Source organism: Mobula hypostoma, chromosome 3, assembly GCF_963921235.1.
Source record: "Mobula hypostoma chromosome 3, sMobHyp1.1, whole genome shotgun sequence".
Lineage (NCBI taxonomy): Eukaryota > Metazoa > Chordata > Chondrichthyes > Myliobatiformes > Myliobatidae > Mobula > Mobula hypostoma.
Window position 1 is genome coordinate 60,877,093 of NC_086099.1, and position 20,590 is coordinate 60,897,682.

General features: G+C 41.5%; 1 protein-coding gene across 2 annotated transcripts in view; it reads left to right on the top strand.

The window, feature by feature from the left end:
• scfd2 (sec1 family domain containing 2) overlaps positions 1–20,590 on the top strand; it is a 303,002-nt gene that overhangs the window by 5,473 nt on the left and 276,939 nt on the right. For both annotated transcript variants that reach the window (XM_063043149.1, XM_063043148.1), the window contains exon 2: positions 104–272. In XM_063043149.1, coding sequence (XP_062899219.1) covers positions 104–272 — 169 coding nt within the window. The remainder of the gene's footprint in view (positions 1–103; positions 273–20,590) is intronic.

Sequence of the window (20,590 nt, forward strand, 5' to 3'; positions counted from 1 at the left end):
CATTTTCAGAAGAGGAGCACCAGGGAGCAGTTCTGATACTTCACCTTTTGTCCCATAATCAAAGTTTGTTCATGTAACCAAAAAACACCTTGTTTCTCCACAGGTGCTGTTGCGCATCATGGCGATACTCTAGTTGAGAAGATTCTTCACATGCTGCCCAAGTTTCCTGGGCTCACCAACGATGTAAAGGTTAACATGGCGGACCTAACAGCTGTCCAAAGTAATGAAGAAACTCAAAATATGATAGCGCCAGGATGCTTATCTCAACCGAAGTAAGGCCTTTTAAATCAACTCATTAGTGGAATATCGTATTAATGAGATATATTCATAGTTTGGCAAGTCAAGAAGTTGTGACTCATGATTGATTACTTATTGAAACAAAACAATATGTAGCTGATTTTTTTTGCATCCAAGTTCTCAAGGAAGTTCTAAACTATAACTGGCGTACCTATGATATCAGATGCAAAGGAATGTGTCACTTAAGCATAAATAATATAGCAAAAGCTTTTCCAATTTAAAGTGAAACTTGTGAAAATGATAATTTCATACATATAATTATGTTCACTTCCTTAGGAATTTGTATTGGGAGTGTAGTGGCAAAAAGTAAACAACTAATTGCATGATTTGGCCAACTAATACAAAAAAATAGAATTCTGATATCCAGGCATAATTTTTCTTAATATGGACAAAGCTGTTTGAGAGAACTGAAGTTTAAATTGTGTCAATGACAGCGAATGCAGGATTTCTTACTGGTATGAATATGACCTTTCACGAAGGAAATTATGTTTGCATAGTTTACTCGGTGCATGAAAATCAAAGGATATGAAAAACTGGAAATGAGCATCTTGGATCAGAGTTGACAACTTTTATTCTTGGGTGTGGGGGTTTCCTTCTAGGATTTTCAGAAGGCCTTTGGCAAGGTTCTGCACTTTAGGCTGCTATACAAGATAAGAACATGTATTAGAGAAAAAGATACTCGCATGGATAGAAGGTTGACTGGCAGGAGGCAAAGAATGGGAATAAAGAGGGCCTTTTTCAACTGGGTACTAGTGACTAGTGCTGTTCTGCAGGGGTTGGTGTTGGGAAATCTATTTTTCCACGTTAAATGTCAATGATTTGAATGACTGTTTTGATGACATTGCAGCCAAACTGGCAGATGATACAAAGATGGGTGAAGTGGCAAGTAGTGTTGAGGAAGCAAGGAGTCTGCAGCAGGACTTAAATTGGGAGAATGGGCAAAGAAGTGTATGGTCATGCTGTTTGGTAGAAAGATTAAAGGCATAGACGGCTTTCGAAATAGGGAGAAAATTCAGAAATCAGAAGTGCAAAGGGACTTGGGAGTCCTCGTGCAAGATTACTGAAAGGTTAACTTTTAAGGTTCAGAATTAGCCAGAGGGTGGTGAACTTGTGGAACTTGTCACAGATGGCTGTGAAGGTCAAGTTATTTAGAACAGTGGGGATACCAGGCAGGATAGTGGACTGCTCCTCTTCCATGATGTGGGAAGGCAGGGAGACCTAACAGTGCCCCTGAGAACTACACCTGCAGGAAATGCATCCAGCTCCAACTTCTAACAGACCGTGTGAACTAGATAATTGGGCTCTCTTCCAGGGAAAGTGGGACCTGAACAGAAGGGATAGTTTACACCTGAACTGGAGAGGGAGCTACTCTGCGACTCTCCGAGCAGGAAGTTTGCTGGTGGTGTTTGTGGGGGGGAAGGAGGTTAATCTAGATTTATAGGGGTTGGGACCCAGAGTGCAAGAACAGATAGTGAAGTGGTTGTGGAGAAAGATGTTGTTAAGCCTACACACAAAGTCAGGAATCATAAGGTTGAGTATGGTGGTTTTAATGTTCCGAGTTGTATATGTTTCAATGCAAGGAGTATTGTAAGAAAGGTGGATGAGCTTGGGGAATGGATTGGTACATGGATTTAAGACTTAGCCATTAGTGAGACTTGGTTGCAGGAGGGGCAGGAATGGCAGCTCAGTGTTCTGGGGTTCCATTATTTCAGATGTGATATAGTGGGAGGGATTAAAGAGGGAGGGGTGGCGCTGCTACACTGCTAGTCGGGGAAAATGTCACAGTAGTGCCAAGACAGGAAGGACTGGAGAGCTCATTTAGTGAGGCTTTATGGGTGAAAATGAAGAATAAGAAAGGTATGATCTCATTAATGAGATTGTTATAGACCACCCAACTGTCTGCAGGATTTAGAGGAGCAAATGTATAGGGAGATCGCAGACTGTTGCAAAAAACCTATGGTGGTGATAGTAGTTGATTTTAACGTTCCACATATTGACTGGGACTCTCATACTGTAAAAGGGCTGGATGGGAAAGAGTTTGTCAAATGTGTTCAAGAAAGTTTCCTAGATGTCCCAACTAGAGAAAGTATGATACTAACTCTCCTATTAAGGAATGAGATGGGACAGGTGACAGAAGTTTTTGTAGGGGAACATTTTGCATGTAATGATCATAATGCCTTTAGTTTCAATATAGTAATGGAGAAGGATAGGTCTGGTCCTTGGTATGAGATTCTAAATTGGAAAAGGGCCAATTTTGATAGTACCAGAAAGGATCTAGCAAGGGTGGTTTGGGGAAGGTTGGTTTCTGACAAAGGTTGTACTTGGTCAGTGGGGGGCCTTCAATCATGAAATTTTGTGAGTACAGAGTTTGTATGTTCTTGTCAGAATAAAAGACAAGGATAACAGGTTTAGGGAACCTTGGTTTTCGAGAGACTTTGAGGCCCTGGTTAAGAAAAAGGAGGTGCATAGCAGGTATAGGCAGATAGGAACAAATGAGATACCTGAAGAGAATAAGAAATACATGAGAGCATTTAAAGAAATCAGGACACCAAAAAGATGGCATGAGGTTGCTCGAGCAGATAAGATGAAGGAGAATCCTAAGGGCTTCTACAGATTTATTAAGAACAAAAGGATAGCAAGAGACAAAGTTGGTCCACTGGAATATTATGGTGGTAATCTATGCTTGGAGCTGAAAGAGATATAGGAGATCTTAAATGGACTTTTTGTATCTGTATTTGCCCGGGAGACAGGCATTGAGTATATAAGAGTGAGGCAAAACGACAGCGAGTTCATGGATCCTATACGGATTACAGTGGAGGAGGTGTTTGCGGTGTGGAGGCAAATTAGGGTGGATAAAATCCCCAGGGCCTGACAAGGTGTTTCCTTGGACCTTGTGGGAGGCTAATGCAGAAATTGCAGGGGCTGAGGCAGAGATGTTTAAAACATCCTTTACCACAGGTGAGGTGCTAGAGGATTGGAGAATAGCGAATGTTTTCCATTGGCACTAAAAATAATATATTTATTATGAATAATAAATATGGTACTATTTAAACATGTTCGATATGTTCAATCATATATTCACTAGGTAATTTGCAAGGTGCTATCATGATGGTACAAGATTATTCAAATATTCTCAGTGAATGATTTTCAAAAACATCTGTATTTCTTGGGATCTCTTAAAGTGTTTTTCATTTGTATGCAATTATCTGCAGTTAAATTTGGGTGTTTGCTTTTCAGTGGACTGGAGTCACCAGTCATTTGTGGTTGTATGATCAACTTTGATAAAAAAAAGAAATTGCACAACATGTGTTAGTAACTTGTAGTGCAACTTGGTACTAACTAATAAATCATATCTGATATATTTCCTTTTGTAAAGTCTGGTTTTTAAATTTGTTCTGGCATTGGTTGTTATTCAGTAATCAAGTGTGATTATCTAAAGTGTGATGGAAAATTCAAAACACTTTTTTTCTGCAAGAAAAGCAATGACAAGATTTTGGGGTTATTAAATTGGGAATTTTTTTAGTATTTTTAAGTAGGAAACTGCTAAGTCAATCCTTAATTGTTTTTTATCAGATGCAATGAATAATCAGAATATGCTTATACAATACTTAAATATTTGTATTGTCTGTTCAGTGTTTTCTTTAAACAATGTTTTTGCTACAGAAATCAACTTCCTGTGATCTTTATACTGTACATATCAAAATCTGACCCATTGAGTGGCTTGTAATCTAACCATTGAAATAACCCATGTAATAATGAAAATATTCATTTCAAAGTATTGCTGATGTTATTGCCGTTACATTATTTTAACTGCTTAGAGCTAAAAACTATATTGGAATAATTTAACTGAATAATAATGATAAAGGGCAAAAGTATTTCTTGTATACTTTATCCTCAGATTTCATTAACACATGTTTTTATGTATTTTTATGGGCGGGGGGACTTTTGCTAAATTAGATCAAGATACTCTATCTCCAATATTGCTTATCTATGGCTTATCAAATTCATTATGTACTGTAGAAATGGTAAATCCAGTCCTGCACATGCTTTCTTCCCCCTCAAATCTTGGTGGAGGATGGAAATTGCAGTGATGATATTGCGGGGAAAGATTCAGGGTGTTGTGAGGAAGCAAATGAAATAATTTGGGAGCCAATTACGGAGCATGGAAAGGGTTGGCAGGGACATGATCACTGGGCCTTATGAGTAGAAAAACTGCTCTGGAGACAGCAGAGAAAGCTGGAAGAGAAGAGGAGAAAGTAAGTTTGGGGAGGATCGGGGGGGGGGAGTCAAGGTGTACAAGACTTGTACAGAAAGTCTTGCGTGTGAGGTGTTAATTCTGTTTCTCTTCCCACTGATATGACCTGCCTTGCTGAGTATTTCCAGCATTTACATTTTTTAATTTTGTATTTATTGAGATCTGTTGTGGATTTAATGCTCTCTTCTCTTTTATTTTGGAGCATTGCTATCTTGTGATTGGTTCCTTATTGTTCATTATGTGCCATGTCAAATGACGTGGGCAGTCATGGTTTTTTCATGACCATGATTGTTCTTGGCAATTTTCTTATTGTACATCTGTAAAAAATAATACCAAGAAACACCTTATACATGAGGAAGAGGAAACAAAGTTCCCTTAGCAACCAAATCCAGAGACGCAAAGATGTGAATCCATACCGAAACGAAGCTGCATTTTTGAACCACGAGTTGTTGTATATACTCAGTGAGATTGATTTGAAGTGTGGATTTGCTGATTTGAAAAGAATCTTGACAATTTGTAAATCATCTCTCAGTTTTGTTCATATTTCCCTTCACAATCCATACCACCAAGCATCTTTTTATTCTGTTATTAGAGAAGATTTAAAGGGAAAATGGTTGCTTAAGTGAAGGAGCTTAAATTGTTCCAATTGTATGGTGTGTCACCACTATTGCTCGGGATGTGGTAAAGAAAAGCTGTTAAATATTATAAAGATGGGGACTATGAGCTGATTCAGCCAAAGCAGCTGGATGCTTTAAATTAACTCACTGGATCTCATGCAACTTGGATAATGTAAATTGGTCTTCAAAACAAGTGAAGCATATTTGGAGAATTGAGGAGAACATAGTTGCTTGAGCATGAAAAGCCGTTGTGTACCACTCTGAAGTTGCATATACCTCACCACTTTTGGAATAAAACCGCACATCATTAAGTTTTATGCAGTGTGGTTTAGTTTTTGAAGGTGGGGAGATGCAAACATTCAAACTTTGAAACAACAAAATGAAACTAGATGAAGGAGAGAGAAGTTCAGCTCAAGTACTTTTCATCAGAGCTGAACAAGTGAGACAATGAGTATGTTTTAAGTTGTAGTGATGTTGTGACTGTGACTAAGTCACTGGGGAAATTGGAGAAGTCGTGAAGGTGAAAGTCTTTATTCATCGTGACAAACTGACATTCTCTTGAAGACCCTCTTGGTGGAGTCCCACAAATTCAAGGTTCATCACATTCTTGTATCTTTAAGATCTATACCCTCCTCTCAGCCCCTGGACAGAAATCTGTCCCAGAAGGCCAAACTTTAAAGAGGTTCTAATTAAGTGGGGCAGCAACAATGCCCTTCTCCAGTTACTTACCTATCATGTCCCTATGTATCAACATCTACACTATCTGCCATCCCTAATTGGCTATCTGCAAGATTAAGCACTGATGACAATAAAGCATTCCAGAAATTTGATTACATGCTCTTCTTGGTCATATTTGTCTTCTGGATTTCAATCAGTCTTTAAAATGCAGCTTTGTCATTCATGTGCTTGTTGCCTCCTTCCCTGCTGGCCAGTTGCACTTTAATCACATCCTTATCTTTGCCCCTTCAGTCTCTGATAACCGAAACTCTCCGACATGGCTGTCAGTAATTACTGTGTGGGCAGGGGGCACCAGCAAGGTAACTTTGTTTCAGCTTCCCAGGCAACAGTTCACATACTGTATGTCTTCTTGATTTTAATCAGTCCTTAAACTGTAGCGGGTTATCAGAATAGTCTGACAACTAGTAAATCGGTCTCTTTGATTGATCTACAGGAGGGTTTGGGGTGGTCTCTATTCAATTAGCTGCAGGAATCTCACCCCTCTCAAACTGTCCTTTTGATACCAGGCCCAACCATTGAAAGGGCCAGCTCATTTGAGCTCACTCCCCATTCAGGATGGGGTGACTGCCTTCGGATGCTGTGTGTGATTTCTTCTCTTTCCATCGGTCTACCTTGCTGTCGAGATTGATGTCTCTGGGACAACTCTGATTCCTTCCCATCTACTTTCTCAATATCTTTCTATTCTGATCGATATAACTAATCATCTATCTCCCAGAACCAGCCATCATTACAGAATACCATTACTGTTATATTTTAACACGTTATTCACGGCTTGCTATCCACTCTCACGTTTCCATTCCTTTTCATTTGTAGGTGTGTTTCATTCAGGAGATTGGTGGTCATTATTTATTTTCCTGTATTGAGATTGTCAGGGGGCTGACTCACTTGGTCTGTCTTCTCCCTCTGGTTCTCTATTGTCAGCAGTGGTAACTCTCATTTGCATGTTCTTGACACATGCTGGACTCAAGCACGTTCCACATTTCCAATCTAGGAGACAGGAATGACCTGAATCCTGGGTATTCATTTGCTTTTTATGAGACAAACACTGTGACTATGTCTCAGCTTTCCAAAGTTCTTTCAATTCTAAAGCAATAAGGAAATGAACACAAACTTCAACACAGATAAGGCAAAACAAAAATCCATGCTTGCACTTTTCTTCCTTCTGAAGCTTCGCAAATAAATTGAAAAGTACTTGGAACAAACACTTAATGCACTATAAACATATTCTAAAGAACAAAGGAATAGATAGATGGATGCTCACCCTCCCCCACGCGTGCACGCATACACGCACTCACCCACACCTACTTAAAGTGACTGCCTCTTAAGACATCCTGCAGATGCATTTCACTTCTTTTTGGATTAATTCAAACGCCCTCCAATACAGATTTAACAAACACATGACAGGCTTTGCACCCAGTCACTCGTACATTCTGTCCCCGACTCTGCGCCCTGCCCCACACTCTCTCACCCCTACTCATGTAATCCGAATCCGTCCTGTTCTGGAACCTATGACAGTATCTGCCTTGCCAAGTGCATCTATCCCCAGGAGAGTACCATCATTGTTTGGGCATACCCAGAAATCCACTGGAAAGAGCCCCCACTCTATCTGAAGTATCTAAGGCTCAGTTTTTTTTTTACTCTCATTTGTTCCCCTTGCCTCCCCCCCCCCCCACACACCTGTAAGAGAAATAGCCACCCCAGTTGTAGGCAAGGTCAGTTATGGATACTGAGGCTCCTGTGTCTCCTAAAATTTTGCATAGCGGACCCTTCATTAGAGTGCTTGTGTACCTCCATGGGTGACCGGTATTGGCGATGGGGGCTGCTGATAGCTGTTTGCCTGAATGGGCTGTCTTTGACCAGATGATAGAACAAGTAATGTGGGTAGGGAGGATTGTTCTGTGGTTTCTGCCTGGGTTGGTGAATGGCTGTCACGCCTTATTTCCTTCTTGCAACTTTGCCTCCGATCATGGCCTGAGAGGCCATAGCTGTAACAAACCATCGTTTTTACCCTTTTGTTTGTTTCAGCAGACCTTTGCTTGGTACCCAGGTTGCTGGCACAGAAAGCAAGTCCTCTCTGTCATTGTAGCAGCTATATCTACTACAGCCACATTTCAACCCCTCTTCCTTGTCTTTCTGTCTATTTTCCCAGCCCATGAAACTGTTGTGGAACAGGTGGATCCCCAAGTCTAAAACCTCCACGCGGACTGAGCTCAGCCTTTCCTTGAGCATTTTCAGGAAGACTTGAGTCATTCTCCCAGGATTGTCCAGCCCTGAGTGTTCTTGGTAGGCCCGGTATTTTTGCTCTGCATAGTCCATGGCAGGTTCATCGGCCTTCTGGGTTAACTGACATTATCATTCCCCAGTTACTCTCTCCTTCTCCCACTCACTGCCTCACTTCTTTAAAGGTCCAGTACCTCTCATTACCGACATTTCCATTAGTTCCCCATGTTCCCTCCTTCATCCCTGGGGTCATGCTGTCCCACATATTTCTCAGGCATTTAGCTTTAACCAATATGTGTACCTCTTTGGGGTGCCTTGGTGGATTTTGATAATTTCTTGTAACTTACTCCAAAATTTCCACTCTCAACTCAAAGTGAGGGCAGTTTGGACATATTGCTCTGCTTTTCTGCTGGGGTGAAGGGCTTGTGGATGGTGGTAATGAGAGTGTGAGAGATTATCGGGCTTCTGAGCTTGTTGCCTGGTCTCTGTAGGTGCCATTCCAACAGGCAGTATTGGGTATAACCTCTCCTGTTTGTGAGTGCTTTCCTACTTTTCAACTTCTTGGTCCAGTACTTTCCAATTTACCTCATCACCTTTCTCAGCAGTCATTTCCATGGCTGCTGCCCAGTGAGCACGCTGCTGGGCCTTATCCAATTTACCGCACTCTGACTAAACCATTCATGTATTGTTCTAATTGTTCTGACTGCATCAATGACTGTCATCCAGTAGCACTTGCATCCGCTGTGATGAAGTGCTTTGAAGGATTGGTGATGAAACATACCAATTCCTGCTTGAGAGTGACAGGAAGAAGGTACAGCAGCCTCAGGACCCACACCACCAGGTTCAAGAACAGTTATTAAGCATCAGCCAACAGGTCCTTGAACAAGAGGGGATAATTTCACTCAACTTTACTTACCCCATCACTGTACTGCTACCACAACCTATGGACTCACTTTCAAGGACTCTTCATCTCATGTTCTCAGTATATATTGTTTCTCTATTTATTATTATTATTTCTTCTTTCTTTTTATATTTGCAATTTGTTGTCATTTGGCCATTTGTTGTTTCTCCATTGTGTTGGGTGCAATTTTTCATTGATCTTATTGTGTTTCTAGTATTTACTGTGATTGCCCCACAAAAATAAATGGTGATGTATATTTACTTTAATAATTAATTTACTTTGTACTTGTTTTTCATCTCTCGCACTCTCGCGCGCTCTCGCTCTTTTATTCACTCTGTCCAGCTCTTCTTATACACTTACTTACATATTTCTAGTATATTATGTGATACCTGATATCTTGTCCTCTCTCTCTCTCAAATACACGTGACATAAAATGACTGCTGCTTTATCTGTCTTCCTTTTTGATCGGCTTTTCTACCACTGCCAATGTTCTTCCAAGTCCAGGTCTTAACCCACCTGGCTTGGTCCATTCCCTGTTCAGCCTTCTCAAGTTTATGGAGTATATACTCTGTAAGTTCTCCTATTCATAACTAAGCCCATGAAGTTGCTGCATTGCTTTTATGTAGAAAGTATTTCTGTGCTATTGTCTGTCTTAGGCTTTGATTCTTAAGTTTTCCACACACAGTCAAACACACACAAACAATTCCCCAAAAGGGTATACATGCACCCTCTGGCATCCCAAGCAGTATTTTCCACACTACCCAAATGTTCTCAGTAGCCAGGCTACACTTACCTAACTGAACGTGTATATCCTCACCCCTCTGGCGTCCCGAATGGTCGATGACCACCTTTTGCAACTGGTAGCTTTGTTTTAACAAACTGCCCAATATTGTCTGGTTGCTAGTCATTTACACAAAACAAACACACACCACTACACTTCCACATTTACCTCTCCAGCTCTCCACCTTGTTCTTTGATACTTTGTGACCCCAAGATCATTGGCCTGAGCAGATCTAAGTATGGGGGGGTCGCGATCAGAAATTTTTGTCCTCCTTGGATAGCTGAGGTTACTGGCCACGTAATTTGGTCATGAATGTATCCAAGACAAACCTCCAAATGTTTTGACTGTGACTAAGTCACTGGAGAAACTAGTGAAATTGTGAAAAAGAGAGTCTTTATTCATCATGACAAAAAGACATTCTCGTGGAGACTCTCTCAGTAGAGTTCTGCAAACTTATTCTTGTACCCATAAGATCAAAGGTGATTCAATAGTTACAACGACGTTTACTTCAATACTTTGGGTTGACAAATGGTTCCTTTGAGGTAAATATTTACAATGGAAGCACATTGTAATTGATAAGAGACATCTGTAGATTCAAATGCCTTTGCTGGGAGAAACTAATTAACACAGATACGCTTTAAAAACTTCTGAGGAAAGAGAGCCAACCGAAACCCATAATTGCCAAGATTGATGCAGGCTAATTAGCATAACCCCATTGTTTTAATTTTTTGGCTGATGCATATGCAAACATCTCTTGGTCACCAGTTTGCAAGGGTGTACGTTCAACTTCAATTTTATATTTGAAATTTACATTAAGAACTAAAGGTTCTCATCTGAATTAACATCTGTTATATTTACATAATGCCAGAATAATCCCTAACAGAACGTGAATGTTAATGATAGAACAGAGACAAAAGTTCAGCCATTTTAATTGTTGTATTGGTAGTTAAAGAGAAAGGAAACTAAACACATATTGAAGCTACGAGATGCAGAACTCGGTAGATCTGGATATCTGAAACAAAAGAGAATCCTGGAAATATCCAGCAGATCAAACAGTATCTGTGATGAGATTCTTGCTAACCATGTCATTATAGTTGAGAGGGTGTAGAGCAGATTTACCAGGATGTCTTGTGAGGAAAGGCTGAGTGAATTAAGTCTTTTCTCTTTGGAATGGAGGATGACAGATGAATTGATGGAGGTATATAAATTATATAATTAGAGTAGATAGAGTGGACTGCCAGCACCTTTTTCCCAGGTCAACAGTGGCTAATACCAGAGGGCATACCTGTAAGGTGAGTGGAGGAAAATTTATGGGAGGTGTCAAAGGTAGATTTTTTTATTTTCACTGAGAGTGGTAAGTGTTTGGAACAAGCTGTTAAGTTTATGGCTATTTAACTATGTACATGTATACCGTCAAACGAGACAAAGTTTCTCCAAACCAAGGTACAAAGCACTGTAGTTTATGTAACACAAATTAACTTGTGAAAGTAGGGATAAAATCTTCAGATAGATTACACATAAGTAAACAAACTAAAGAGCTGATTGTGGACTTCAGGAAGGGTAAGACGAGGAACACAAGCCAATCCTCATAGAGGGATCAGAAATGGAGAGGGTGAGCAATTTTAAGTTCCTGGTTGTCAAGATCTCCAAGAATCTAACCTGGTCCCTATATATTGATGCAGCTCTAAAGAAGGCAAGACAACATCTATATTTATTAGCAGTTTGAGGAGATTTGGTTTGTCAACTACAACAGTCAAACTTCTGTAGATGTACCATGGAGAGCATTATGACAGGCTGCAGCACTCTCTGGTAAGGTTGGTGGAAGTGGGGGGTGGGGGTGCTACTGCACAGTACCGAAAGAAGCCACAGAAAGTCATTAAAATTAGTCAGCTCCATCTTGGGTACTCGCCTCCGTAGTACCCAAAACATCTTCAAGGAGTGGTGCCTCAGGAAGGCAAAGTCCATGATTAAGGATGGCCATCACCCAGGGCATGTCCTCTTCTCAATGTTACAGTCAGGGAGGAGGTACAGATGCCAGAAGGCACACACTCAGTGATTCACAAACAGCTTCTTTCCCTCTGCCATATGATTCCTAAATGAAAGTTGAGCCCATAAGCACTACCTCACTTTTTAAAAACTGTATATTATTATTTCTGTTTTGTACTATTTTTAATCTACTCTTCTATTCAATATACATATATACTTATTGTAATTGATTTACTTTTTTTTTCTTTCTGTATTATCATGTATTGCATTGAGCAGCTGCTGCTAAATTACCAAATTTCACCACACGTGGCGGTGATTAAAAAAAACCTGATTCTGATAAATTAAATATTGTAAAGTACAGAGCAGATTAATCAGTGACACTTTGAATGAGATATGGCAGGGAGTTCAGAAGCCTAATTTCCCATCCTAACCATTCTTGTTTTTATGCATTGGAGTCTTCTGCCTGATGGTAGAATGTCAAAGAGGGTGCTGAATGGATGAGTGGGATCATTGATAATACTAAGGGCCTTGAGTATGCACCGCTCCTGATAAATGTCCCTGATGAATGGAAAGGGTCAGAGGTTGTGGTTAAGGCTGATGAGATTCTTAGATAGGCACATAGATGAAAGAAAAATGGAAGCCTATGGGCTATGTAGGAGAGAGGAGTTAGATTAATCATAGAGTGGGTTTGTATAGGGTCAGCACAACATTATGGGACGAAGGGCCCATACTATGCTATTAAGTCTTTGTTCAGTGATTAATTTTGCATTAATACCTGCAAGTTCTGACACAAACATGAAAAACTGACCACCTGAAATTGTTAAGTATTTCAGTTTTTCACAGTGGTGTGGGGGGTTACTTTTGGGCCCAAGATCTAGTGAGTAGGAAAGATTATCCTTGGTAGAGGTATCAATAACTGGAGGACATTGATCTAAGGATACTGGAATAATAGTTTGAGGAGAAGTTGATGGAAAATGTATCACCTAGCAATTATCTTCATGCTCTTTTAAATCATGTCCTACCTTCCTGTTGTTTACAACACCTATTTTTTGGGTCTTGGTCAGACTGAGTGATTGATTTGAATAGTGACTAAGGAAATGTTTCTTTACGGAGAATGAGACCATGAATTTATCATTACCATTGATTATTCTCTTCACCATTGATTTTGCTATCTACTCCAGCTTCTTTAGTCATTTGATCAGCATCCTGTTTGACCCCAAACTATTCTCAGCCAACCTATCCTGCTCCCATATGCTGTACCTGTACCGATTGATCATCTGTGTGGTCTCTTGATATATTGAAACACATTTTTTTCCATTCATGATTTTAAATTCCTCTGTACCTTCCCTCATCTCCTCATTCCTCCTTTTGAAGCCATATAATTCTCTTTTGGATGTTTGTTCCTAGTCTTTTATGTATCTGCTCCTTGCTGGTAGACTTTTAGCTTCCTTGGTCATTGCCGAATTCCCTCCCTAAGCTGTTCAGCATCTTTACCTCCCTCTCCACTTTCTCGGTAAAGTCGGAACTTTTCATCAGATTATCGGTTGCATTTTCTTATCTTCAAAGGCAATGGAAATAAATAAAAATGTATTAAAAACCTTTGTTTTTATTTGATCATTTACCCTTCTTTGTTGTCCCACATTAGCACTTTCACTGATTCCTTTACAGAAGGTGCTTTTATTAAACTCTTGTCTTTATACTTATTAACTTTTCAGGTTGAAATATGTACTTGAGTAGCTGTTCATACGAAAAGTTAAGAGTGATATAGCACCAAAATGAGCCCCTTAGCTCACCATTTTCTTGCCAAAATTTTTATCTGTCAACAGGAATTATTTGCCTGCAGCAACACTCACAACACGCTGGAGGAACTCAGCAGGTCGGGCAGCATCCGTGGAAACGATCAGTCAACGTTTCGGGCTGGAACTCTTCATCAGGACCGAAACATTGACTGATCATTTCCACGGATGCTGCCCGACCTGCTGAGTTCCTCCAGCGTGTTGTGAGTGTTGCTTTGGCCCCAGCATCTGCAGAGTATTTTGTGTTTATTATTTGCCTGTGCTAGGTGTGGCTTTTGTGTCTTTGTATGCCTCATGTATTTGGGTTCCTTTCTAAATGTCTCAAATGTAGTGATTATATCTGATTCCAATACCTCATTCGGAAGTAAGTTCCAAATATGAACTACTCTCTGTGTGTTTATTTAAACCTTTAAAATTCTTTCCTCCCACCTTTATGTCATCTTGATTTTGTACTATTCATATTAAAACTTTTGTCAGGTCACTCCTTTACTCCAGGGTAAACGATCTATCTTCTCGAGCTTCCAGCCAGGTGCAGGTATTGATTTTAACCAACGTTTCAATGACAAACTCTGCCATCTTCATCAGGAATGATGCCTAGGCACATCTGGTCTGGTGGTATGTACACCCCCATTGTCCATCCCTCTTGATTGGTTAGTTCTAATCCAATCATGTTTCCACTGTCACACCTTATTTACAATCAAATTCCAGTTCCTTCTTGGAGTGAGACCTTCGTCTTTGTTAAAATTCTTTTCCTCTAGTTTTATTTCAGTGGCTTCCTTCATCGGGCGGTCCCAAAAACTATTGACGTGGCACAGATGTGTTATGCCATCAAAGTCAATCCTATGGCCTTTGCAAATGTAATGTTCTGCCGCCGATTTCTCTGGATAGCCCAAACGGGTACTCCTGTACTCCATGATGCGGGTTTCCACTGTGCGCCCCATCTGGCCAATATACACTGCTCCGCAAGCACAGGAAATCCTGTAAATGCTAGCCGTCCTGAGTCCTAGGTCAACTTTGACCCACATGAGCTGCAATTTGAACTTCCTTATGGGTTTGTGGACGGTATTAATCAGATTATTTCTTCAGGATCCTGACGATCCTTCCAGAAACAGTGGAAATATGAAGTAAAACCAGAGCTAAAATAAAACTAAATAAAATTAATCAATCAGGAGGGTGGACAATGGGGGTGTAAATACCATTGGATTAGACACGCCGAGGCATTGTCCCTGATGAAGATGGCAGAATTTGTCATTGAAAAGTTGGTTAAAATCAATACCTGTACCCTGCTGGAAGCCCGAGAAGAGTTTATTCGTCATATATGCCGGGAAAACACTAGATCCTTTTTTCAAACTATCATACTCTTGCGTTGTCTTTCAGAACATTGTTAAATTGAAAATAATTTTCTTGTGCATATTACTTCATAATATAATACTGATTAGGAGCACTGTAACTTCACAACTACACCATGTAGTTGATCTTTAAAAGGCTTAGCAAGTCAATCAGTGATTGAAGTTGTTACAAACACAACAAATGTGGGGGACATGGTTCAAACCTTTGCACTCAGTAAAGAGTGCATGGAAGAGTGCATGTCCTCTTCTCATTGTTACCGTCAGGAAGGAAGTACAGAAGCTTGAATGTACATACTCAGCATTTCAGGAACAGCTTCTTCCCCTCTGCCATCCGATTTCTAACTGGACATTGAACCCATGAACATTACCTCACTACTTTTTAATCTTTTTTTTACACTACTTAGTCATAGTCATACTTTATTGATCCCGGGGGAAATTGGTTTTTGTTACAGTTGCACCATACATAATAAATAGTAATAAAACCATAAATAATTAAATAGTAATATGTAAATTATGCCAGTAAATTATGAAATAAGTCCAGGACCAGCCTATCGGCTCAGGGTGTCTGACCCTCCAAGGGAGGAGTTGTAAAGTTTGATGGCCACAGGCAGGAATGACTTCCTATGACGCTCTGTGCTGCATCTCGGTGGAATGAGTCTCTGGCTGAATGTACTCCTGTGCCCACCCAGTACATTATGTAGTGGATGGGAGACATTGACCAAGATGGCATGCAACTTAGATAGCATCCTCTTTTCAGACACAACCGTGAGAGAGTCCAGTTCCATCCCCACAACATCACTGGCCTTACGAATGAGTTTGCTGATTCTGTTGGTGTCTGCTGCCCCAGCACACAACAGCAGACATGATAGCACTGGCTACCACAGACTCGTAGAACATCCTCAGCATCGTCTGGCAGATGTTAAAGGACCTCAGTCTCCTCAGGAAATAGAGACGGCTCTGACCCTTCTTGTAAACAGCCTCAGTGTTCTTAGACCAGTCCAATTTATTGTCAATTCCTATCCGCAGGTACTTGTAATCCTCCACCATGTCCACACTGACCCCCTGGAAGGAAACAGGGGTCCCCGGTACCTTAGCTCTCCTCAGGTCTACCACCAGCTCCTTAGTCTTTTTCACATTAAGCTGCAGATAATTCTGCTCACACCATGTGACAAAGTTTCCTACCGTAGCCCTGTACTCAACCTCATCTTCCTTGCTGATGCATCCAACTATGGCAGAGTCATCCGAAAACCTCTGAAGATGACAAGACTCTGTGCAGTAGTTGAAGTCTGAGGTGTAAATGGTGAAGAGAAAGGGAGACAAGACAGTCCCCTGTGGAGCCCCAGTGCTGCTGATCACTCTGTCGGACACACAGTGTTGCAAGCACACCTACTGTGGTCTGCCAGTCAGGTAATCAAGAATCCATGATACCAGGAAAGCATCCACCTGCATCGCTGTCAGCTTCTCCCCCAGCAGAGCAGGGCGGATGGTCTTGGATGCACTGGAGAAGTCAGAAAACATGACCCTCACAGTGCTCGCTGGCTTGTCCAGGTGGGCATAGACACAGTTCAGCAGGTAGACGATGGCATCCTCAACTCCTAGTCGGGGCATTAAACTCCATGTGCCAACTTTCAGCCCAGTCTTCTAACTGTCCTAAATCTCTCTGCAAGCTTTGAAAACCTACTTCATTATCCACCACTCCACCTATCTTAGTATCGTCTGCATACTTACTAATCCAATTTGCCAGCCCATCATCCAGATCATTAATATATATGACAAGCAACATTGGACCCAGTACAGATCCCTGAGGCACACCGCTACACACCATCCTCCAATCTGACAAACAGTTATCCACCACTACTCTGGCGTCTCCCATCCAGCCACTGCTGAATCCATTTTACTACTTCAATATTAATACCTAACGATTGAACCTTCCTAACTAACCTTCCATGTGGAACCTTGTCAAAGGCCTTACTGAAGTCCATATAGACAACATCCACCGCTTTACCCTCGTCAACTTTCCTTGTAACCTCTTCAAAAAATTCAATAAGATTTGTCAAACATGACCTTCCACACACAAATCCATGTTGACTGTTCCTAATCAGACCCTGTCTATCCAGAAAATTATATATACCATCTCTAAGAATATTTTCCGTCAAGTTACCCACCACTGATGTCAGGCTCACAGGCTGATAATTGCTAGGTTTACTCTTAGAACCCTTTTTAAACAGTGGAACAACATGAGCAGTACACCAATCCTCCAGCACCATCCCCGTTTCTAATGACATTTGAAATATTTCTGTCAGAGCTCCTGCTATTTCCACACTAACTTCCCTCAAGGTCCTAGGGAATATCCTGTCAGGACCCGGAGACTTATCCACTTTTTTACATTCCTTAAAAGCGCCAGTACTTCCTCTTCTTTAATCATCATAGTTTCCATAACTACCCTGCTTGTTTCCCTTACCTTACACAATTCAATATCCTTCTCCTTAGTGAATACGGAAGAAAAGAAATTGTTCAAAATATCCCCCATTTCTTTTGGCTCGGCATATAGCCGTTCCCTTGATTCTCTAAGGGACCAATTTTATCCCTCACTATCCTTTTGCTATTAATATAACTGTAGAAACCCTTTGGAGTTATTTTCACCTTACTTGCCAAAGCAACCTCATATCTTCTTTTAGCTTTTCTAATTTCTTTAAGATTCTTTTTACATTCTTTATATTCCTCGAGCACCTCATTTACTCCAAGCTGCCTATATTTATTGTGGATCTCTCTCTTTTTCTGAACCAAGTTTCCAATATCACTTTAAAACCATGGCTCTCTCAAACTTTTAACCTTTCCTTTCAACCTGACAGGAACATAAAGTTTCTGTACCCTCAAAATTTCACCTTTAAATGACCTCCATTTCTCTATTACATCCTTCCCATAAAACAAATTGTCCCAATCCACTCCTTCTAAATCCTTTCACATCTCCTCAAAGTTAGCCTTTCTCCAATCAAAAATCTCAACCCTGGGTCCAGTCCTATCCTTCTCCATAATTATATTGAAACTAATGGCATTGTGATCACTGGACCCGAAGTGCTCCCCAACACATGCCTCTGTCACCTGACCTATCTCATTCCCTAACAGGAGATCCAACACTGCCCCTTCTCTAGTTGGTACATCTATGTATTGCTGTAAAAAACTGTCTTGCACACATTTTGCAAACGCCAAACCATCCAGCCCTTTTACAGAATGGGCTTCCCAGTCTATGTGTGGAAAACTAAAATCTCCCACAATCACAACCTTGTGCTTACTACAAATATCTGCTATCTCCTTACAAATTTGTTCCTCCAATTCCTGCGCCCCAGTAGGTGATCTATAATACACCCCTATAAGCATTACTACACCTTTCTCATTCCTCATTTCCACCCAAATAGCCTCCCTAGACGAGTCCTCTCATCTATCCTGCCAAAGCACCACTGTAATATTTCCTCTGACAAGCAATGCAACACCTTCCCCTCTTGCCCCTCCAATTCTATCACACCTGAAGCAATGAAATCCAAGAATAGTTGCCAATCAGACCCCTCCTGCAACATGTTTCGCTAATAGCTACATCATCATATTTCCAGGTATCAATCCATGCTCTAAGCTCATCCACCTTACTTACAATGCTCCTAGCATTAAAATAGTTGCATTTAAGAAACTCTCCACCTCTTACTCTCTGTTTATCCCTAATGGTGCAAATATCTTTTTCTTCCTTCTCCCCTACATCTTCGGTCTGAGTGCTCCCATTCTCTGTCCCCTGCCTATCCTCCCTCGCATGCTGTCTACTAGCTTTTTCTATTTGTGAACTAATCTTCTCTCTCCTAGTCTCTTCAATTTGATTCCCACCCCCCAACCATTCTAGTTTAAAGTCTCCCCAGTAGCCTTCGCAAATCTCCCTGCTAGGATATTGGTCCCCCTAGGATTGAAGTGCAACCCGTCCTTTTTGTACAGGTCAAACCTGCGCCAAAAGAGATCCCAATGATCCAGAAACTTGAATCCCTGCCCCCTGCTCGAATCCCTCAGCCACGCATTTATCCTCCACCTCGTTCCATTCCTACTCTCACTGTCACGTGGCACAGGCAGTAATCCCGAGATTACCACCTTGCGGTCCTTTTTCTCAACTCCCTTCCTAACTCCCTATATTCTTCTTTCAGGACCTCTTCCCTTTTCCTACTTATGTCATTGGTACCTATATGTACCACGACCTCTGGCTCCTCACCCTCCCTCTTTAGGATATTTTGGACGCGATCAGAAACATCCCGGACCCTGGCACCAGGGAGGCAAACTAGCTTCCGGGTCTCCTGACTGTGTCCACAGAATTGCCTATCTGACCCCCATAATTATCGAGTCCCCTATTACTACTGCCCTCCTCTTCCTTTCCCTACCCTTCTGAGCTATAGGGTCGGACTCTGTGCCAGAGGCACGGCCACTGTTTCTTCCCCCAGGTAAGCTGTCCCCCCCCCCCACCAACAGTACTCAAACAGGAGTACTTATTGTCAAGGGGCACAGCCACAGGGGTACTCTCTCATAACTGACTCTTCTCCTTCCCCCTCCTAACTATGACCCACTTGTCTGCCTCCCGTAGCCCCGCTGTGACCACCTGCTTGTAACTCCTCTCTATATCAACTCCTCACTCTCCCTGACCAGACAAAGATCATCGAGCTGCAGCTCCAGTTCCCTAACACGGTCCCTTAGGAGCTGCAGCTCGGTGCACCTGGCGCAGATGTGGACGTCTGGGAGGCTAGGAGACTCCAGGACCTCCCACATCCAACACCGAGAACAGCAAGCTGCCCTCACACTCATACTTCCCCCTTTCCTCAAAGAACAGGGAAGATTGAAAACCAAACCTGCTTTGCCTCGCCCGTTTCCGCCTAAGCCATTGAGCCAAAGCCCTTAAGCCTTCACTCTGCTCCCGTCTCACTCCGCTACCCGCAAAACAACGCTGCCTGCTGTATAAGGCTGTGTTCCTTTTAAATCTTCTGCACTTCACTGCCCGACGTCACACGCCTGCGCAGTGCTGCCTCTCTTAACTCCAATGATGAGAAGAAAAATAAATTAAAATGGCTCCCACTGCACTCCTGCTCCGATTCTGAGACTTCCTTCTCCGAATTAAACCCGAATCAGGATTTCTGACCTTTTAAATCTTCCGCACTTCACTGCCCGATGTTACACGCCTGCGCAGTCCGGCCTCTCTTAACTCCGATGATAAGAAGAAAAAAATCAAAATGGCTCCCGCCGCACTCCCGCTCCGATTCTCAGACTTCCTTCTCCGAATTAAACCCGAATCAGGATTTCTGACCTTTTAAATCTTCCGTGCTTCACTGCCCGATGTCACACCCCTGCGCCGTTCCGCCTCTCTTAACTCCGATGACATGAAGGAAAAAAATCAAAATTATCATAAATTTAATTGTACTGCTGCTGTAAAATTAACAAATTTCATTACATATACCAGTGAGATTGAACCTGATTCTGATTCTGATTCTCAGTTCAGTCAGTCTTGCAAAGATCACTACAGTAATTCTGGAAGTAACTATCAAACTCACAAGATCTGCACTATGGTCAATCGAGCAACATTTCCACACAGATGGTATTATTTTTTTCCCCCCAGGAAGGGTGACAGAGTGGT